The sequence below is a fragment of the Ambystoma mexicanum genome, chromosome 5q, assembly GCF_040938575.1.
Source record: "Ambystoma mexicanum isolate Mex_15411 chromosome 5q, UKY_AmexF1_1, whole genome shotgun sequence".
NCBI lineage: Eukaryota > Metazoa > Chordata > Amphibia > Caudata > Ambystomatidae > Ambystoma > Ambystoma mexicanum.
Genome location: NC_090933.1, coordinates 1,092,950,770 through 1,092,974,233, shown reverse-complemented (window position 1 = coordinate 1,092,974,233; position 23,464 = coordinate 1,092,950,770). Strand labels below are relative to the sequence as shown.

General features: G+C 46.2%; 1 protein-coding gene across 6 annotated transcripts in view; it reads left to right on the top strand.

Moving 5' to 3' along the window:
- Window positions 1–23,464, top strand: part of WASHC5 (WASH complex subunit 5) — a 1,117,936-nt gene that overhangs the window by 1,075,863 nt on the left and 18,609 nt on the right. For all 6 annotated transcript variants that reach the window (XM_069621617.1, XM_069621614.1, XM_069621616.1 and 3 more), the window contains one exon: window positions 19,279–19,366. In XM_069621617.1, coding sequence (XP_069477718.1) covers window positions 19,279–19,366 — 88 coding nt within the window. The remainder of the gene's footprint in view (window positions 1–19,278; window positions 19,367–23,464) is intronic.

The following is a 23,464-nucleotide window of genomic DNA, read 5'->3' as shown; positions in this document are numbered from 1 at the left end:
GGTGGGGTAAGGAGAGTAGGTTTGGGGACGAGTGTTCAAGGCCTCCTTTCGGTTCAAGTGTTCGTAGAGTTTCTACTTCTGTTGTGCAAATGTCCTTACAGGTTATTTACTTGTATTTTTCGGTTGAGAGTTCTCGGGGAGGCATCACAGCGGTGGGAGGAATGGGAACAGAGTCCTGGGTTTAGGAAGTGAGCTGGTGATTAACTCCCATAATGTTAAAGGGCTAAACTCTCCAAAAGATCTGATTTTGCAGGAGTTTCAAAGAGGCAGGCTAGATCTCCTCCTTTTACAGGAGACGAGCTGGCAGCGGGGCAGGGAACAATGCCTTAGGGTGAAATCGGTAGAGGTGTACGTGGCTTCGGGCGACAGCAAGAAAGGAGGGGTGGCAATGATAATCTCGCCTTGATTGGGCCGGGTGGTGGACGGAGTGCAAAGCAACCCGGATGGTCGTTTTTTATTTATTAAAGGGTCCGTGAATGGTGAGATGCTTACAGTATGCTCAATCTATTTCCCCAATTCGGGTCAAGCTGACTTTTGGGAGGGGGTCAAAAGGGATCTGATCCTGTTCGTAGGATGACGCCTAGTCATTGGGAGTGATTTCAATATGCTCGAACGCTGCAGCACCTACCTCAGCAGCATTTTTTTTCTTGTGGAAACGAACGCTCCAGAGCCGTGAAGGGGCTCTTTCTGGTCCTCTGTTCTGTGCCTGCTTCCTGGAGGAGGCGTGGCTTGAGTCACACACGTGAGGCATCACGTGACCCCAGCTGACTCAAAAGACGGAGACACTCGCCCGAGGGGCGAACGCTGCAGCACCTACCTCAGCAGCATTTTTTTTTTTCTTGTGGAAACGAACGCTCCAGAGCCGTGAAGGGGCTCTTTCTGGTCCTCTGTTCTGTGCCTGCTTCCTGGAGGAGGCGTGGCTTGAGTCACACACGTGAGGCATCACGTGACCCCAGCTGACTCAAAAGACGGAGACACTCACCCTCGCGGCGTTAAGCCTGAGAGGAGTAAAGCCTAGGGACTGTTGAGCGACTGTTTGGCGCACTGTGGCAGCACCAGATAGCCGAAGAGCACGTGTCGTCCCAATTCCATCACAGAAACCCCGCAGCCACCCTCTTATCACACTCATCACACACATGCCTCCTCTATCACCCACGGAGGGCGACATTAGCCGCCGGCTGCGCAGCAGCAGCAAAACAGACCAAGAGAACCTGTATGATCGCCCAGCACGTACTAAAACAACCGACAGGCACTGGAAGGGCGAGGCTTGTCCATCAATAATACCTACTACTCCAAAAAAACGTGAATTTGACTCGGATCACGGAAACTTGAAGCCCGCCACACTAGCAGGGGGTCGGGAAAGTCTCGCCATTACAACTGGAAATTCGCACAGTCACTCCAGCCACACAGCAAGAACGGAGCGACTCCAGCCGCCCAGTCAGACTACCGCCTCGACGTGCGACCCCCTCCCGGTGACCACAGGAGGGTGGGCTCGGCAGGGTACCGCAGAGCACGCCAGGCCAAACACGAGCCATCTGCAACCTATTCATCCCACTGACGGAAAAAGTGACCTGGAGGCCTCGCATACCTCGCCAAGTCACACTCAATCAGCACCCCAGAATCTTGGAGAAAACTTAGATCGGGCTAGCATGCCGGTCAGCAGCGCGGCGCGCGCTGACGCGACCCCGGCACAAGAACACTCATGCGATACAGCCATACAGGTCCAGGCTCAGGTCCATCAGAGCCGAGCCTATCAGATGAATTCTGAAAAGAGATTTCATTTCAGAAAGACCCAGCTAACCACGAGACGAGGCACTCCTACCTCCTCATGGGACACAGAATCTGAAGACGACGTATTTACGAACAAAGGGCTGGAGGAGTACTCACCATCAGAAACACCCAGCACCACGGTCCCGGAGCAGGCCCAAATTCAACCAGTAGTTACTCAGTCCGTGGGGTCCAGAGGGTCCCTAGAAGGGAACGAATCCCCAGCCCAGGACCCAGACCGACATCTGAGTCCTCAACCATCAAAATCACCAGAAGGCACGCCTTTGGTGCTGGCTGAATCACAGCTGAGCGACAACGACCAACACGGCACAGTCTCAACAAACTCACCCCAGAGAGGAAAGACTCCATGCAAAAAGGATAACTTTAATCTGAATGTAATAAGGGGAAAAAAAACGATATCAAAGACCCTGAAAAAAAAAGTCACCTCTAAACCATTAGGAGGGTACAAAGGTAACCCGACCCTGACAAACCTAAGCAGCTTAAAGGACTACTTCCTAAAGCAACACAAACGAAAGATTAGCCAAGAGTCTGAGCTGTCAGACGCCGAAATTCTAGAGGCTATCCAAGATAAATCTCCACTGAGCAAAACCAGAAAAACTGACACTGACTTCAAGGACGGACTCAGACGGCACATGCCGTCATCGATCATGAGCCCATGCAACCGGGAGACCTGAATCAAAGGAGACCAGCGCCGCCTGAACTGTCTCAGCAAGAAGAAAGAGGAAAAGACTCGAACAAAAAGAAGGCAGACGAAATAAACAAGCTCCCCGAAGTCTCTCTCAGTCTCCCAAAGCTGCCACACGCAAACTTGCAAACTCCCGTGCCCACCTTAGAGGGACCAAAGCAGACCCACAACTCCTGCCCCAGCCAACGACGAGAAAATGATGTGTGGAACAAGTCGCACACTTTGGAGAACCTGACCCAATCATCGGCAAACCCTCCTAAGCCTCCCCAAATGAACGTGTCAACGGTAGAACGAAGATCCTCAGAAAGATTAGCGCCACTCCATGCCGCCAAAGACTTAAACACCCCGCAGAAAAGCAGACGCCCTGGAAACACATCAAACATTTCAGAAAACGACTCTCCTGCGACAAAGAAAAAAGATCTTCTGTCAGTGATGTCCGCTTTCTCAATAGTGCTAAACCCTTTCACAAAGCTGTACGAATCAATACACGAGGCCTTGAAAGACAATACAGCAATGATCAGCGAACTAAAGGATAAGCTAATCTATGTGGAAGGCTACCTTACAGCAATGGAAAGAACGTCAAACTCCACACATTCAAAATGGGAGAAAAAATAGACATCGTGATGTCAGAACTACTAAAGAAAGAGGGCACTAGGTATGAAAATGTGGAACCACCAACCAAAACCACACAGTCCACACAGACCGAGAAGAACAAAGAAGTTGCCCCAATCTTCACAAAAATTCCTTCAAAACATAAAACTGATGAGACTACACGAGCACTGTCCCCCTCAAAATCCACAGCTAGGGGCAAAGTCAAAGAAAGGATCAAGAACGGTACCAAACCCTTTGTGTGGCTGCGCCCAACGGAATCCCCTCAAAAAACCCTTCAAAATCGAAATTGTACTGGAGAAACAGAGACGGGAGCTATCCAAGGGGAAGTGAGTACAAACCCCACACTCACAAACTTGAAGCAGTCGACCGCAATAGACAAAACCAGAATAAGCGTAGACTCAACTTCATCCTCAGACTTGTCAAACATATCGCTGTACCCCGACCAACGGGAAACAGATTCTCCACTACAGTCTAACTGCGACGACGCTCCAAAACATACGCAAACAAACCCTTTATCTAATGACGAACCTATTCAAGAACAAAAGAAAAAAAATCACTCCAAGGTATCAAGGGAGCCGCCCAGAAAACGATCTCGTTCAAACTCTCCATCCACTGCCTTAGAAGCTCTGGAAAACTTAAAGGAGACTCATGAACTCGTTGGACTCGAGCCTCATAGAGACCGAGATCAGAAACACTACAAACCGAACTATCCTGCCAGAGTTCAGTCATCGAAGGAACAAAGAGAAAAAAAGGACACAGCTTCAGACAAAGATAAGATCAATGAAGGGGGAAAAATCTTGAAGCTAGAACAAACATCATCTAAAGAATCTTACCTGGTCCTAAACCGCAGAACAGTCTTAAACATACTAGGGAAAATAGGAGCACTCTGCCACCTAAGAACGGAAGACTTCACATTGGTCGAACCCTACCACCGGGAACATAAAGCAAAAGCCTACCTCCATTTAAGAAGAAAAACTGCATTGGAGTTAACTCCCGACGTGCACAAGGGCCTCCAAAAAAATGGGCCTAAAAATCTACTGCCTTCAGAAACATTCGAAGGAAAACATCAAAGCGACAAAAGAAAAAACTGAAGATCCAACTCGAGACAGGGAGCGACACAGAGAAAATTACGCACAGAGGCTTCCAAGAAAACAAAACGCGGTACATGGCGACGAAAGGTGGGGGCGGAGAAACCAAACTACCCTTCAAACTACTACCCGAACTAACAACTACGAAGCTTCAAAAACACAAAGTCACCACGAGAAAAGAGAAACAAGACAATCTAGAACGGAACTCACAAAGGAGAGCAGACCACGAGTACGCAACCCATGGAAATGGATTTCAGAAACCTTTGCGCAAACTCACAAGAAATAGCAACAAAACCAAGGACCACATCCGACGGAGAAACAATACACCGGTCCTTCAAACCCTCTACAAAAATGCTCCCTAAACATGGCCTCGTGGAATACGAGAGATCATCAACATCTTACAACGCCTAGTGACACAAATTTAGGTATGTTTGAACTGATCTGTCTTCAAGAAACATGGTTGGTTCACAAACCTGCCATGGACGGATATGTAACAGAAGCCTCACCCGCCTGCAAATCCATCCTAGGACGCCCCTCCGGAGGCATACTAACAGCTATCCGGATTGGCTCAGGGATTACTCCAAAAGGGAAAACAGCAGAGGGTTACGGAATGCTGACGACGTTGGCCACATGGTGCCATCAAGACTTAACCAGAGACGCTTGGACAAACTCGGACTTAGGCATAATAAACCTCTACTGGAACCCGGCGAAAACCAGCACCACAGAATTTTGCACCATGGTCACCAACCAAATTGACGACCTAACGGTGGAGGGGAAAGTACCCAACATCATCATTTGCGGCGATCTGAACTCTAAATGTGAGGGGAGAGCGGAAAACAAACAAAGCCCGAATTCAACGATGGACGAAAGAGGTCGAGCCTGGTCCCTCCTAATGAAATCAAGGAACTTCCATAATGTATCATCACTTCAAGATCGAGAATCACAAATCCCTACGTGGGAAAGACTGAGCTCTTCCGCCACGCTGGATTACATATTCATCACGGAAGGGCTGATAGCTTATTTCACCGACTTCACGGTGGTAAAAACACAGGAAAGCGACCACAACCTTTTAAAAATGTCATGGAACGGAACAGCCCCATCAAGACCCTTTTATTCTGCAGCAGTGGAAACTAATGTACAACAAAACAGGCTTCGCTTAACCGCCGAAAATGTAAAAAACTTCTTTTCTAATATTGCGAGGAAAACAGTCCAAATAACAAAGAGCAAAAGCGACAGACGACCAGAATACGTGTCGCTGTTGGCCGCACACAAGACGAAATTTGCGGGAACAAAAACAGGGAAACCGACCCATACGCATTCCTTCGATACTGAAGTGGCAATAAAAAGAAAAAAGCTTAACAAACTGAAAAAAACGGCCATACGAGCTGACTCGCTGGAAACATGGCTGAATTACCATGCAGAACAAAAGTCCTACAAATCATGGCTAAAACAGCACCGGTTGCTCATGTACCAAAACGACGCTGAAGAAATGCTCTACACTTGTGCCACAAGGAACACTCGAGACTTTTGGTCACTACTAAAATTAACTAATGGGCAGAAGGCAAACGCGCTGGCAAACTGTGTCCCAGAGGCAAAGTGGATTCAGCACTTCACGGAGTTATACCGCTGCCCCACCTCCACGTCATTACATCTCCCCGTCCTCTCAGACTCCCCATGGATCACCCTCTCATCGGTCGAGGACATCACAGAAGCAATCAACAATCTTAAATCTTCAAGGGCTCCTGGGCCAGACGGCTTGACTAACATTGACCTTAAGGCACACCCACTACTATGGGCGCAAGCAATTGGCGAAATATTTACTCAAATTCAGAAAACAAAAGAAATTCCCAAAACCTGGACAGAGGCTGTATTGGTACCTATCTATAAGAAAGGAAACGGAGACATCCCAGCCAATTACAGGCCCATTGTCTTATTGGATGTTATAGGGAAGATTTTCGCAGCACTACTCCTCCGCCACTTTAAAGTCTGGGCCAGTGCCTCCCCGGCAGCCGACATGCTTCAAACAGGATTCCAGAAGGGAGCAGGAACGTCAATCAACCTACTGTTTCTCAACATACTGAAAGCTAATGCAAAGAGGGGTACGGGAAAGGTCCATATGGCAATGGTGGACTTGTCCCAGGCCTTTGACCTGGTAGATCGAGAAAGACTGTGGACCAAGTTAGCCAACTGGAAATGTCCAGACTCGATTCTCGCACCAGCAATGGCACTCCACGAAACCACCTCACTCAGAGTCCGCCTAAACCAACAAGGCACACTCTCAGATCAAATCTTTACAAAACGGGGAGTAAAACAGGGCTGCCCATTAGCCCCAGCTCTGTTCATCTCGTTTATCGGAGACTTCCAAGACACAATGAAATCAGTAAGATCTTTCCCACCGAGAGTGGGCTCCTCTAAAGTCCCAAGACTGTGGTACGCCGACGACTTAATTCTGATTGACCAGACGGCAGTAGGCCTTCAGAGACAGCTAACAAATCTGGCCCAATACATGGAAGAAAATAACCTGCAAATAAACAAAAGCAAAACTAAAATCCTATCCTTTTCAAAAAGCAAAAAAAAGAGAAAGAAGTGTCCGGTATGGTTTCTCGATGCAGAAAAAATCGAAGTAGTAGATGAGTTTAAGTACCTGGGCATTCAACTTGACAACACTTTAAACGATTCTTCACTTCAAGCCTCGTTATGGGCAAAAATCAAGAACCTGACAGCCCAATCTCGAGCCGTCGACAGTAAATTCGGCAAGTTCTCTTGGACCCCGGTACTGCAATTTTATAAAACAAAAGTAGTACCGGCCATAACATACGGAATGGCAGCCAACTTAACTCTACCTGCTGAATTTTGGCTGAGACTGGAAGGATTTCTATGGAAATCGGTCTTGGGACTTCCTACCGCAGCCCCCATGCCAGCCATTCGGCGCGACCTTGGCCTTCCTTCACTAGCCTCAGTCGTCATGCAAAGCGCGATTCTACTTTACAGGAAAATACGAACTCCTGACTCTCTGCCGATTTTTCGGATATTAGAAAACGAACTGGAAAACGGGAAGTGCACACCATTCACCAACTGGGCGAAGAAAATTGGACAAAAATTAGAAGAAGTCCACTGCACGGACGACCTCCTCATCTCAAATCCTGGGCGTGTGAAGCAAAAGCTTTTAGAACAAGATTGGATGTGTACCAACGAGAAAATCCTAACGTATACATCCCTAAAAGATCTGCCACCTACTTACAACCGCCCAAAGATTCCGCTGAAATATTGCGAAAAATTCCCTGAAAAAAGGCTGAGAAAAATTCTTTTACGAGCCCGTCTGAATCTTCTGCATACGAGAGAAGTTTTGGCTAAAAGGGCACTGGCAAATTCTCCTCACTGCCGGGTCTGTGGACTGGTTGACCAAATAGAATCTGTCCGTCATCTACTCACCTCATGTCCTGGACTGGCACACGAAAGAAGGGCCTACTTGACACCACTCATCACGTGCCCGCTCACACTCGACGAAGAGACAATATGGTTTCGGTTAATTGCAGGCGATTCCACCAGATGGTCCAGAGCGGCAGCTAAATTCCTTGAAGTAGCCCTGGCAAAAGCCAGTGACAGTACTTCATCGCCTGCAACACCACCACCATCAACACCAGCAAGTGATCTTCAAGGAAATTCGAGAGTGGTGTCTTAAGTCCTGGTCTAACTTCTTAGAAGTAGTACGAACACAGTTCACTACAGCACAGATTTGTAAAAAACCTTAAACAGGTTAACATATAATAAAAAAAAAAATAAAAAAAAATATGCTCTTTGACCCGGTAAGGGATCGTAAAAGGATTGGGGGGGAGGGGGTGATCGTATGCCCCAGCGGTGCTGACGCTAGACTATTCAGAAGAGTGCACCATGACCTGAGGCTGGTGGATTCCTTGGTGAATTGTGAGAAGAGGATAGAATCTTCACATATTTTTCCTCTGTGCATAACTCCTACTCGCAGATAAACATAATTTTGGTGGATACTGAGTTAAAAGCCCAGGTTAAAGATTCTAGTGTGTTCCCAATCCTGTGTGGTTGGACCATGATTTGGTAAGCCTAGTCTGTGGTCTGGGGAAGGGTGGCGGTGCAATGACCTTTTACTTAAGGAACAGGTACTTCCTCAGTCTCTCCTCACCAAAATTACAGATTACTTTACATGCTAAGAGAGGTGGGAGTACAGTCTCTCTGGGAGGGGTTTAAGGCCACAATGTGGGGGGCTCTAATTAGAATGGACTCTCAGAAAAAGAAAGAAAGGAGGGAACAAGAAGACTTGTTAACGGGGAAAATACAAGAGATGCCACCAGATGGTCCTCGAGAGATGCAACCAGATGGTCCTAAGGGAAATTTTCTTTCGCCGGCTAAGGCTACTAAGTTGCAGCTTTACAAAAGAAAGCTAAATATCATCCTCATCCAGGATACGGAGAAGAAATTGTTTTTAAAACAGAAATACCATGAGTGGGGACTGGGGGCAAGCAGACAAGATCTTGGCATGGCATCTTAAGGGAAGAAAGGAAGAGAAAACCTATTGCTGTCATCAAGGGGTAGGGAATGCGGCGGTATTTTTTTTGCATTTTTTTATTAATAATAATAATAATAATTTGGCATTTATATAGCGCTACGAACCCTCAGGTATCTGAGCGCTGCTTATTATTACCCACGGTGTGTGGTGCTCATTTATCGACCTCGGAAGGATGAAAGGCTGAGTTTGGCCCTGCCGGGATTCGAACCTGCGTTAGCAGGCTCTGCGCGGATGTCAAAGCGAGCGCTCTACTCGCTGTGCCACTCACCAGCCATTGAATCGCTTGAATTAAATCAACCTTTCAAATTTTTATCACAACATAAGAAAGAACACATACAGAAGAACAATTATAAACAGATTAAAAAAAAAAGTAAACAATCCAAACAATCACATTTGACTTTGCTTTACAATATTTACCAATGTCTTATGTACACTTATTTCATAAAAGAGCATTATTTAGTTCACGCAATTCCGGGAAGTACCTCCTTTATGTTTTCCCTATTTGCCATTTAAATTTCATTGTCAATCTTTAAATTTAGGCTATCTAGAAAGTTCACAGCAGCCACTTGAATTGACAAGTAGGGGATATTCAGTATAATTGACCAACACTGATCCACTTCCTGTTTAGCCAAATGTTGGCAGTGTCTTGAGAAATTAGTTTTCCTCATTTCAATTAAGGCAGGACATTGAGTTAGTAGGTGTTTGAGAGTTTCAAGAATGGTTTCTGAGTTACAAAATCGGCAATTGCTATCCTGTCTTATTGTTAATTTCCGTTTAAGGAGTAGGGCTCGAGTTGGAAATATATTGAACCGCAATTGTAGAATTTGAGCGTGATATTTTGGTGAGGGCGATCTGATGATATGCTGGTAAACATTTCATTTTCTTTAGTGGAAAGCGCTCCTAGTCCCCATCAGCATATAGTCGACATGACTCACATGTCTTAATCCAGTCAGTTCTGTAGATTTGAATTGTTGCCTTATCAGGGTTATTAGTTAGCATCTCAATTGTAACATCTGCATCAGCAAGAACAGAGTATACTCTATTGGTCCAAAGGCGTAGAAACTTCTGTTCATTTGTAAACATATGCACAGTTAGATCTTGTAGAATTACATTATTTACACTTGATATTAAACATTTCCTGAACAGTGAGCATAGACGCCACTGGTATAGGGCTTGGAGGGAGATCAGGCCCAGCTCATATCGAATCCAGGCTCCCAGAATGGAGGATGGTAAAGAAAGAATTATTTTTCCAATATCGGGCTTCCCATTTATCAAAAGTAAATTTAGTTGTTGTGGCAAGAGTTTCTAAGGCGTACAAAATACATGGGATAGCCTTTTGGGTCCAGTAGAACCAGGCTGGTTTAACGGAAAATGTCCTGTATCTGTACATAAGTATCCTGGATTGTGATATTGCAGTTGTCTAATCTCCTCTCTACTTGCTCAAGATGGCCTGTTTTTTGCATTAAGCCTTAAAAAATCATGCCTAGATAGGTGTATTGAGATACTAATTCTAATTTTGTCTGACTTATATGCCATGCATGTTTATTACCACCCTTTTTCTTAGGCGAATACATAATTATTTGAGTTTTGTTTGTGTTTATTATCAATTCATTGTTGACTAAATAAGAGTTAAGCACTGTAAGAAGATTCTGTAACCCACTCTGAGTTTTTGAAATGAAGACCATATCATCAGCATACATCAATGTATGTATTTGTAGATTATTGATCTTGGGAGCATCAGAAACCACCTTATTGAAAATATGGGCCACATCGTGAATATAGTAGTTAAAAATAGAGGATGCCAACAGGCACCCTTCTTTCAATCCACGAGCGGTTACGATGGGAACTGACAAGGTCCCATCCAAAGATAAGCGGACTCTTATCGAAGTACCTGAATGTAGCGCATAAATAATTTCAAATAAATTAGTTGGGCAATGATCTCTCTTCAATTTGTCAAACAAGAGGACTCAGGGAAACGAAATAAAACGCGGATTTTAAATCTATGAATGCAAGAAATAGTGTTTGTTTACTAACTTGGCAATAAGATTTTATTGCATTTAAAGTTATTAGATTAATTTGAGTGCCCATTCCCGGAATGAATCCTGTCTGACAGGGATCTCGATAGTTATTACTTAAGGTCCACTTGTTGAAGGCATACAGCACAAATTTAGAAAAAAAATTCCCTGGGGAATCCAACAGAGCAATTGATCTATAGCTCCCAGCTTCCGCTCTGTCCCCTTTCTTAAAAATCGGGATGATTACAGACGATTGCCAAGAGGACGGAATGGATTTAGAGGCCACCACTAACTTGAAAATGCGAAGTAGAATACAAGCCCGTTCCACGAGATTACTTTGGAGTATGTAATTGGAAATGCCATCTGGTCCGGCAGCTCTAGACGAGCTAGCCTTTTTGATGGCATCCTCAATTTCTTCCAGAGTAAAATCAAGATTCCAACTGCTCTCGGTTGATTGCACATAATTTATTTCAGTGAATTTACTATCTGCATATAGTGCAGAAAAATAGGCAATCCATTGAGCTTCAATTACCGCATTGAGTTGGGCATCGGCTTGTCTGTTGTTCGACTGATTATCAAGCAGATGCCACATCTCGGCTGAATTCTTATTACTCATAGCGGCTGCCATATGTTCACTATCCCGTTGAAACATCAATGATTTATGGCTTGATAACCAGTTTTTATATCTAGTTTTAGCCAATGTTAGTTCTTGCCATCGGGTCAATGAGTGTGAAGAGATCGTTCTTTTTAACTGTCCGAATTCTCTTCGTTTAGCCAAAATGGCATTATCAAAATGATGTTTATGTTTAACTTCGTCCTTAATGGATACAGTGATGGTGTTGACGAATGCCATTAGAATCTCGGTATATTGTAGCCCAACTCTGGGCATATTCCGATGCAATAAATGCTCAAATTCACAAACCCTTGTATTGGTCCATTTTATTCTGGTTCTAGCATTGAGACCCAGCCCTACATTCTCTGTATGTTCTCTGAGTTTCAAATCATTCCATTCAATATAGATAGCAAGCAATTTATGGTCACTACATGATTGCTCATTAATTTCTAACTTCTGCACTTTTTTAAACAAACTTTTGTCAACATATATGTAATCTATCGTGCTAGAGGAATTATTGCGAAACCACGTGGTTTGCGGAGGCAAATCACCACTGATTGACCCATTTACCATCTGAAAATGTCTCTCCCTCATAAAACTTTGCCAGGTTAACACAGCATTTGATAGGCGTTTTGGATTAAAGCAATCTAAATTGAGATTGCCCATGGTGATCGTATAGGAAGTGGAGGCCGAGGTAGTAATCAGCTCCAGGAGTCTACTCACACCGCCATAAAAGGCGTCATCGGCCCAGGCCATCAGATTTCTGTAAACATTGATAGCCAAAGATTGAGCAGCAAATGTTACCTTAACCAGTTGTAAGTGAATGTTTTCTTCAGCCCAGGGTACGATGGATAATCATCTTGTACGATTTATTGCTACAAGGAGACCTGAAGAGGGGCGCCCTGTAGTTATCCGAGCTGGCAGGAGAACAATATCATGTCCATCCCAAATTGGGGGTACTGTAAACCAGGTTTCCTGAAAAACCAAAATATCAAACTCAAAAGCTAGGGATTGAATAGATGATTGGAGATGCGCATGCCCTCTTGTGTTCCAGCTAGCAATTCTCAACACTTGTTGGGTTGGACTGTTTAATGGTTACTGTCTTTGTAAATTTTGAGAGTCCATGCCCTTTGCATTGTACTCCGACTGGCTCAGGTAGATATTTGATCTAGGTATCAAACATTTGTTTGAGTTTTGGTGCAATTTTGGCTCCTGGGCAAGCAAAAAGCCCATCTCAAATGGGGACATTTTAGCTTGCCAAACTATATTGGCTACCACCCCAGACGGAATCCATAATCTGACAACAGATAAAGATGTGTCAGATTAATTCAATTTGTTCCATATCTCTTGATGTAACATCTTGAAGTTCGACTACATCTCTAAAGATATTCAAGACGCAACGTCTATTCAGATCATATGTGTGGGGTATTGCCCTTCTCTACATTTCAAAATAAACGAAAATGGAGCGGCCTTATCCGTTAAGGTTGATGACGGATTTGACCGCTCCGGCATCATAGCATTAGACTTGTTTTGTTTTATATTTAAGTGGTGAGGCTGCTGAAGCCATCTATCATTCAAGGGAATATCGTGGGAGACACGATTAGACTCAAAAGGTGTACACATGGATTCAGAAATGTTAGGTGTTAAAGGATGATGTGGGTGGGTCAAAGGTCGTTGTAGCTCTTTCGAGCATGGGAGTCGTTCCATCAAATATGCATCAACAGCCTGCTTGAAAAGATCAGTGGCTGTAGTGCCTTGTGCCTTAGTAACCGAAGATGGTAATGGTTAAGTGGGTTTAGAGCTAGCTTTTTGACCATCAGCAGCAGGAGGTACACAGGTTTGATGCACAAGCTCCAAGTGGGTAATCGTTTCTACGAGATTGATATTCAAGAATGTTTTGGTTTTTAGTGGTCACTTGAACTGCTTCAGGCACAGTCATGGGAGGTCCAGACTGCACAGGTTCCTGTGCCGAATTCTTCAAGGTCACCGAAGCTGTAGGAGACACCATTGGTTGTATCTTCGAAGTATGTGCCAGTGGAACAGAGCCTCCTATAGCTTTAAAGAAAGCATTGAGAGTGCTTTTTACTCCTCTAGGAGCCGGAAGATTTTTTGATTTTTTTCAGCATAGAACGGTGAATCTGAGCCTTTGGACAAGATGGTCTTTTGCCCCTAGTACCCAAAGTATGTTGGGTTTCTGGGGCTGACTCACCTAATACCAAAACCTCAGGTACCACAACTATTGGAGAATCTTGAGACTCACTTTCCTGCGCATTTGGCTCATCCAATTCATTAACAGAGCAAATTATTTTACTAAAGTAGGGAAGCTGGGAGTGGTGAGAGCCAGTGGGCGATTTGGACATAGGCTGTTAGTTCAAGTTTCCACAGACAATCACAAATTGATCGACTTCCTTTGGAGAACTAGGAGGTGAGAGATCAGGCATGACAGGCAAATGATTGTGTGTTTGGGTCCATAAGAGGACCATCTCCAATTGAGCTGCCTGTTTCTTAAATTTTTCATCCATTTGTTCAAATAATTTATGGACACCCATAACAGAAGTATTAATAGCAGAGAGTGCTAATTCAGTCATATTAGTTGTTGGAGCAAGGGCATTTGATTTTGAGGATCTCACGGCTCTTGGAGTAGGAAATGCAAAGGAAGCCACAGAAGAGATTGTCGTCACCGAGGAAGAATCAGAATTTAAAACCTCACTCGCCGACGATCGACCACTAGGACGCATAGAGATGGGAGATTCACACTGGCTGGCATATATGGAGATGCCAGGACTATTTTCGCACACACTCAAAGATGAGATGGGGGCAATGGGAGAGATGTTCAGTGAGGTATTATGATGGTATTTCCGCTTTCTCTTCTGCATCTTTAGAGAGTCCAAAATAGTTGTGTCTGAGATAGTTTGAATCGGTTGCGCATCCGCCCCAGAACAGTTACTTTCTCCCCATTTCAAGCCAGTTGAGCCCAATCCAACCATGTGTTGTATAGGCAAGGGAATGGCATGATTGGGAAGCCGCACCTCTGAACTCAACTGAAGTTTAGGCAGAGTGGTTAAAGAGGTCTTGTTTGTTACTGATGGCAAAGGGGAACTCCTTGGAGTAAGTATAAACGGAGGAATTTGGGAGTTAAACATTTGGGGAATGGTGCGAGGGTGCTCAGGTGGAGCAATGTTTTCAGGCATATTAGATTTCAGTATATAAATTACAAACGCCATACAAACAGTTGCACTTTATTCCTACTCTTTAGGTACTCACCCCCTCAAAGAATCAACCACACTGTTTAAGAATTGAACGCGAGATAAATCAGAGGGCAAGCCCCAGCCGCCGCACTGCAGCGAAGCGGCAAAGCGGATCTTAACGTGAACTTGCTCGTGTGCGCGCGAGCAGTTTATGTACACATTACAAGAGGAAGTTCCTGAGAGGTTGTTGGGCGGGTCAAAAACTGCCTGTTAATCACAGGCAGCGTCAGGCAACACTAGAAACAAACAGATGGAACAATCAGTCAATCAGGCAGAGTCATTCAGGCAAAAGGACGCCAGCGAACAAAGTCATTAAGCTGGAGTTGTTATTGTCGCTTAAGTCACCTGAGGGATGAGACGGGAATCGCACAAGTCCAGCAGAAGCGGCAATCCAATAGAACAAGCAGCGAAGGGTTCCAACACAGAGTTCCAGCGGCAAAGCGGAACTTAACGTGAACTTGCTCGTGCGCACGCGCTGTGCGCGTGCGAGCAGTTTATGTACATGTTACAAGAGGAAGTTCCTGAGAGGTTGTTGGGCGGGTCCAAAACAGGCTGTCAATCACAGGCAGCGTCAGGCAACACTAGAAACAAACAGATGGAACAATCAGTCAATCAGGCAGAGTCTTTCAGGCAAAAGGACGCCAGCGAACAAAGTCATTAAGCTGGAGTTGTTATTGTCGCTTAAGTCACCTGAGGGATGAGACGGGAATCGCACAAGTCCAGCAGAAGCGGCAATCCAATAGAACAAGCAGCGAATGGTTCCAACACAGAGTTCCAGCGGCAAAGCGGAACTTAACGTGAACTTGCTCGTGCGCACGCGCTCTGCGCGTGCGAGCAGTTTATGTACATGTTACAAGAGGAAGTTCCTGAGAGGTTGTTGGGCGGGTCCAAAACAGGCTGTCAATCACAGGCAGCGTCAAGCAACACTGAGGGATGAGACAGTAATCGCACAAGTCCAGCAGAAGCGGCAATCCAATAAAACGAGCAGTGAAGGGTTCCGACACAGAGTTCCAGCGGCAAAGCGGAACTTAACGTGAACTTGCTTGTGCGCCGGTATAAGATTCGGTAGGTATAGGGAGGGAGTTTTCCAAGTTTTATGAAGGGCTGTATACTTCCAAATATGTGGGGATGGACTCCCAGATCGCAGCTTACCTTGATTGTCTCACCCTAACGGGGTGTTACGTGGGAGGGTGCCAAACACCTAGGCTTGCCTATTATCCAGGAGGAGGTCATATGGGTTATTAGTGGAATGAAAACGGGTAATGCACCGGAGAGCTATGGGTTTTCAGTGAAATGTAAAAAAAATGTACAGGTCCACGTTGGCTCCATACATGGTGATAGTCTTCAATGCGGTGCTCCTGGGGGACCCCCTGCCCACTACAGTGATGGAAGCGATCATTATGACTATCCATAAAGAAGAAAGGGGGCCCAGCGGGCGGCTCTTCCTATTGCCCGATCTCTTTATTGAACAATGAAATTAGGATCTTAGCCAAGATCTGGGGAAGCAGACAGGAGGGACTGCTCCCATCCCTAGTCCATGGGGGGGGGGGAAATCAGGTAGACTTCATCCGGGGTAGGCAAGGCTCTGATAATTAACATAAGACGATCAACATGATGTATAAGGCCCAAGCCGACAATGGCAGTGCATGCCTTCTTTCGATAGATTCATAAAAGGTGTTTGATAGGGTGAAATGGACATTTATGAAGGTGGTTTTGGGAAAAATGGGACTTGGCCTTCACTTTCTGCAATAGGTTGAGGCGTTGAACACAGCGCATACAGCACGGGTATAGGTCAACACTGTTGTCTGACTCCTTCCGGGTAACGAGAGAGACGAGACAGGGATGCCCCCTCTTGCCACTACTATATACCCTAACAATGGAGCCACTGGTTAATTCGATCAGGGCTAATCAGGGGCATTCTCTGTGGGGAGGTTGAATTCCAATGATCCCTATTTGCTGATGACATCCTGGGCTAGCTTACTAATATTGCCTCTTCGCTTCCCGAATTATCGGAGCAAAATAGAACGGTTCGGACTCCTCTGGTTTAAGAAGGAATGTGGATAAGTCATTAGAAGTCACCACATCATCAATCTACTGGATTAGTTTCCCATAATTTAAGGGTTTATTGTTAGCACAAAGCATGCCTCTATTTTTCAAGTTAATTAGGTTTTCCACTAACCCATTCCTGACATAATCACAGCCAGTGAGTATTGCCAGTTCTTTCAGTTAGTCGTGTACTGCAGTGACGATGGTTTGAGGAACGGCCATCAGCTCAGTCACCTGACTACTTCGGGGTCCAGTTTTGTAACCAGCGGAGGTCTCCGGGTTATCATTCACCCAGGCATTCCCAATGCCAGACACTAATTATTTTTCCCCGTGATCACCAACATTGTAGGAGCACTCATCCACATAAACTGTGGGTATCCCCTGACATGTGTCTTCTTCATAGACCTTGTTCGGGGAAGTGAGGTATGCCTCATAGGGTTTTTGGTCATTAGGACTCTTTTTGTTTTGGCCATTTCTGACCTCCATAGGAAAGCCTTGCATGGACAGAATCCAGGAAGTCATTCTAGAATTCTAGAATTCTTGCATTCCCTGCCCAGATTCTGTCACTGTAACAGAGGGCAGAGAACACCAAGACCGAGCTGGCTGAGACGGTAGAGACCCTAATGGTACAAGGGCTACCGGAGCGATTCGAAGGTGTGACAGAGGGCCCTGTAGCTACAATACTGGAGCACAACGGAAGCCCCAGAGGAGGAGCGAAGACCCCTAATGAATATGAACTGCAGTACCAAAGGGAGAGAATCCCATGGGCCTTGGACACGCACCCTTTTTTGAAGATCAAGTCATATCATCTTCATAGTCCTAGTACTAGGCAAGATAGTGAACCAGGACTACAATACAAAGAGAGAAGAATCCCAAGGGTCTGGGACCAGCAACGTCTTGTGAAGATCAAGCCAAACCATCTTCATAGTAAAAGTATCTGGCAGGAGAGTAAACCAGGTCTAACGTTCCAAGGCAAGAGAAATGCACAGGTCTGGAACTCGTGTCCATAATACTGGGAACTCATGTAAATTGGGTACTTTGAAGTGCAAAGCAAGGCTGGGGAACCCCTCCCCCCTGATAATACTGAACCATGAATTGGGAAACGCTGAGAATTGTTAAAGGCTGAGAAGGGCTTTGGAGGAAGGGAGACATTCCGCCCAGCACTTGTGAACTGGAGCTTTATTTATTTCCTCAGAAAGGAACTGAGACCTGGAGAAGGGAGTTATTCTCACAGGCGAATGTCCCCTACGCTAGAAACTGTGGCTCATTGTGCAGAAGGGAGCCACTCTTCTGGACACAAAGATCCACAACCCTTTTCTTTCGGTTTCCGAGTAGAGCAGCTTGGCTCTACTTTTTGAGAATCCGTTTAAATCTCCTGGAGACAAATGAGATCTTGGCAATAAGAGGCAGATCAAACACAAGTCAATGCCGCTACTGTAAATCCCCAACAGAAAAAGAAACGATTCGTCACCTCCTGTTGAATTGCCCTAAGACTCGAGAGATTCGGGGTATCTATTTGAAGAACTGCATCTCCGATTTCACAGCAACCGACGAGGAGACCTGTTGGAACAAGTTGATTGCAGGCGACAAACAGGGCTGGGCCTTGGCTACGGTAAACATCATGCAATACATCATTAACTCTAAATGCTCCGTAGAAGCTTAACCTTTAACTGCCCGCCTGTAGATCGCGCAAATATAGACCTGTCACAGGCCAGAGCTCCCTCCATGCAGGTTCTCACCGGCTCGCTAAGACATCAGACGAATCATTAACAGCTGTTCGCCTCGTCCCTTCTTGAGACCTGAGACCTTCCGGGAATCAGATACTAAACATTGGAAACATTGGAGGGGAATTTTAGCTATTTATTCTTCGTTTTGTAAAAAAATCCGAAGGGATTAAACACAAAAAAAAAAAAAACCCTTTTCTTTTTAGTTACAAGTGGATGGAAGTTGGCATTTTGACAGCACGGTGGACTCTTTATTTACTTGGACATTCTTACCGACTCCTTAGTTCCTTATTAGAGGCAAAGAAACCCCTCTTAGAGTTAGAGTGAGATAGGTTTCCCCTTCATTTTTGGTTAAATAAAAATATTTTCCCATCACTGTGCCACCATTATGTCAGACCTGTACTTCTGCACCCTTGCATTACCCGCAGGGGTCATTCCACACCACAGGGGTTCTCACAAAGTCCCTAACGCTGGCTGATAAAGTACTTCACAAGCTTTCTGGAATGGGTTCCCTTTGAAGTTTAAAGTAATACATGTTATTTTCATGATAGCTCCCTCAAAACACATCCAGTGTGAGACAGGCATGGCATCAAAAGATGACACATACAGCAGAGTATGAATTCAAAAATTGAATCTTCTTAAGTATCAGGGTGGATGCATGTGGCACAAGAGATTGTCTGGTGGTTGGCAAGTCTTAATCCTTTCAATTTGCTGTCTTGAAACAACATGGTAATGACTGGGTGTGTAGGGCTTTTTGGGTTTGAATTTGCCTATATCACTGAACACGTTGGAGAATGACAGGTGCTCATACACCTGTTATTTTCAGTGCTGCCAAATACATTACTGTGGTATAATGTTCTCTATAAAACATCAGTTTTGTTGTAACATAGGTTTTTTTTTGCCTGTCTGCCTTTTCTAGTCAGAAGATGCCTGAAATGCCTGCAGATGTGGTTGGTGCTCTTATGTTCCTTGAAGACTATGTCCGCAACACTAAGCTACCAAGAAGGGTAAGAACAATGTCCCCTAAAGTTTAATAATGCTATAAATATGTGCCTTTTACTTCCTCTCTCCAGCATTGACCGAATACCCCGAATATCCATTCTCTGTGATTTCAACTCTGGCCTAACCACCTCCTTTAGAGTATGCAATGACAGTCCATGACAACATTGGTGTTGGATAATGCCATCCTATATTTTCTGAACTTGTGGGCAATCGAATGTACAGCTGTGTCTGTATATTAATGAATACATCATTGTAGGTAGTGCCATAACTCCCTTGTCTGCTTCTTCATCTTCTGTCTTTGGCATTGTTGGGGGGTACAACACCATGAAATGGGTCATGGGTGGTGAAAAAGGAGAACAAAGGATTCTAGCACATGCCAAGAATACCACCTGCCCTGTGTAATTGCATGTGCTGGTCAGAGCCAACCCAATGCAATACTGTAGCATCTTGTTTTCATTTCTGATACTTCTCCAGCATGGGGTCTGGCATGGATTCACATGTTCATGAATATTCCCGTCAGGCTGGGAATCCTCTGTAGAAGAAAAAACTTTCACTTTAAAACTGTATTTCTCCTCTAAACCAATCACTATCCTCTGGTTCATACTGCCCCCTTCCAATGACGGTGCACTACCTAAGCTGCAACCCTTTTGGCCATCTTCAGAGTCTTACTGCACGCTTCAGTGTTGGGAGTCCTCATATTGCTCTCTGAGCTAATTTTGTGTTTTTTCGTAGACATTTTTGCAAAATAGTTAGATTTTGACCAATTTTTGATTCATCGTCTTTGAAGAAGGATAGCAACCGGCAACAGGGCTCCACTACCCCCGAAGATCTTCATTGAGAAGGCCCGGCCTTGGGGCATGCTTTGCGCCCTTTCAGCATGGCTGAGGAAAAGAAGGAAGGCTACAGCCTCTTCAAACTCTGTGCGAAGTGTGGGCTAAGAAACATCTTCGTAGAGGATCGACACCATAATTGCTTGTACTGCCTGCATCCAGACCACGATGAGGAGGTATGTGAGGTGTGTTGTGGTTTTTCGAGGAAAAAACAAGGACGGAAACAGAAGCATGTCGACGTGGCTCAAGTCAAGCAAGGCCTCTGACGCAGCAGTGGGGCAGGGTCAAGCTTCATCCAGGACCGGCAGGTCCGAGTAGCGTTCTCCCTCCAGGAGGAGGTCGAGATCCTTTGAGGACACCCTGCGTGCGAGGTTCCAAGAGAAGGTCAAGCTCTGCAACGCTAACTCTGCTGGGTTCCCCGCTGATATGGGTCCTGAGTCGGGCAAGAAGCGTTTGCCGTCACCATTATCCTCCATGGTGAGCCTGCCGACAACAGGAGCGTCTTCGAGGAGAAAGTTGCTAACCCCATCCAAACTCTGTGTGTCTACGGACAGTCTGACGAGGGAGGATGACGTGTCGAAGCCAGCTTCAACCAAGGTCAAGTCTACGGAATCGACGGCAGCACCATCGACGAAGGCAACCACAAGTACTTTGTCATTTAAATCAACGACGTCCACCGCCGCCCTGAAAGAGAGCTGGTCCTGGGAAGAGGTGGCGGCCTCCCAACGAGTGTCCTTGCCCCCAAGCCGAGATACAGCTGCAGAAGCATCGGCAAAGGAACCTGTGCCCAGTGGAGACCAGGCAGCATCTCCGGCCAAACAACCTCCTGAGAGGGAAAGGGAGAGGGAAGCGGTCCTACTTGTGGAGCCTCCCAGGTATGCAGACCGGCAGGCTACAGAGGATAGACCGCAGCAGATCTACTCCAGTGCCGACCAGGACAATGATCCTCACGATGGATGCTGCTTGGACCACGTAGGGGGAGAACCTGAGGAAGGACCTCCAGTCCCCGGTGTGGAAGAGGAGACGCATTAGCCTGTATCCAACTCTGTTGGCTCCGTTTACCCCTAGACCCAGGGACATGTGGCTGTACATTTTATCCACCCTGCACACACTGGTCACCGAAATCCAACTGAGGATGCCGCAGTCGGGGCTGGCACCTCCAGAGCCTCCAAAGGTAAACTCTCCCTCTCTGAAGAGTAAGCCCAAGGTGGGCACGGGTCCTTGGCATCATCCGACCCTGCCACCACATCACCTCATCAGGACAAGACTCCAGATCCACACACGGGCATGGACAAAGCTACCACGGCTACTGGTACTGACGAGGGCAACGATTTCATTGCGTCGGATGGGGAGACATCCGCACGTGAATGATCCCTATAGGGCTTCCCCTCCGGGCGAAGTCGATTCCTTTCATTCAATCATCTCGAGGGCCTCAGAGCTGTTTAGTTAGCCCTTGAGGAGACTAAGAAGGAAGGTTTCCTGTATCAACGGCGTGAGTTGAGGAGCAAGACCATGTCTGTCCCCTTCCTGGAGAAGAGGGCCTGGCCCTAATGAAGAACCCAAGTACAGCCCCGACGAAACAGGCACCTGGCCACTGAGTCGGGCTACCCTTTATTTCTTCTCCAATCCGTCCGAAGATCTCAGCCCTCGCCAGATTTGGTGGTCTCGGCCACAACTAGGAAACGCTCTGCAAACCTGTCATCGGTAGCTATGGTACCTCTGGACCTGGAGGGGAAGAAGCTGGATGCGATGGGCAAGAGTATAATTTACAAAGCAGCCTCTGCCATCAAGGCAGCGAGCACACTAGCAATTTTGTCCCGTGATGACCGGGAACTCTGGTACAAGCTGGGCCCTATCCTGGATTTTCTACCCGAGAATAAGAAGGTTGAGGCACTGGAACTTTTTCAGGAAGGAGAGGTGGCCTTGGATCATGCCATCGCGGTGGTTGTAGACATCGCAGACCCAGGATTTCACCAAATGGGGAACGGGGTGTGTCTGCTCCGTTAAGGTTGGTTGAAGGCTACGAACTTCAGACCGGACGTTCAGACAAAGGTGCTGGATATGCCTGTTGATGGGGAAAACCTCTTCGGAAAAGCAGTCAACAAGTTGCAGGCGATAGACCGACACAGAAACGCACACTCACTAGATATTTTGCAGCAGCGACGGTCCTTGTACTTTCGCTCCTCAAGAGGAAAGCCAGGAAGATCGTCAAAGGGTTCTGGTACCCCTTACAGGCAGCCCCCATGCTCTTCCACTCAAGAAGTGTACATGGGTGCTCTCAAGGCAGCGGAGGCCAGCAGCAGCAAGGTCCGTAAGGCAGAACACCTGCCCCAAAGAAGGTCTGAACCGGCTGTGGCTCCAGGCCCCCACTTACGCACCCCGGTGGGAGGCAAGCTGGCGAAATTCATCAGCACGTGGGAAAAGCTCACCACTGACAGATGGGTGCTAGACGCTCTCGGACAGGGACACACTTTGGAGTTCCAACACAAGTGTCCTTGTATCACTCCAATTCAGTAGCAAATACGACACGGGTCGCAGCTTCTACACGAGGAAAGGGGAAATGGATCCCGTCCCTCAGCGACTCCAGGCCTCCGGAGTATATTCCAGATGCTTTCTAGTCAGAAAGAAGACGGGAGGTTGGTGTCCAATTCTCGATCGACGTCGTCTCAACAAATACAAAGTCTCAAAGGTTCTGGATGATCACGTTGCAACATGTGCTTGGCCAGCTAGTGTAGGGCCATTTTCTGACGACGTTGGTCCACGCACACCTTCACGAGGTTCTACTGCATCGACAGGGATTCCTGGTAGGAGTCCTGAGTCGGACAAGCCATGCTATGCAACCTGTTTGTTTGAGGTGAGTCTGTTCCAGAGGTGAGTTTTGTTACTTCTGTTGAGCTTTGCCACCTCCTGTGGTTGTGTATATGTACTGCTTGTGTAATCGTTATTCATGAGCATGTGAATCTATCACAGACCCCATGCTGTTTATTACCTGTAACTATTGTTCTCCAGCATGGGTCTGGCATGGATTCACGTGCAAACCCTCCGTCTTCCCCTCTGTGGCTCTTCTTGGTTCATACTGCCACTTTGTGTGCTTACCAAATCTGAAGATGACCACCAGTGGTGTAGGTTAGGGAGAGGACTGTCATTGGATGGGGGCAGTATGACCCAGAGGACAGTGATTGGTTTAGAGCAGAAATACAGTTTTAAAGTGAAAATGTTTTTTCTTTTACCGAGGATTCCCAGCCTGACGACAGAATATTCATGAGCATGTGA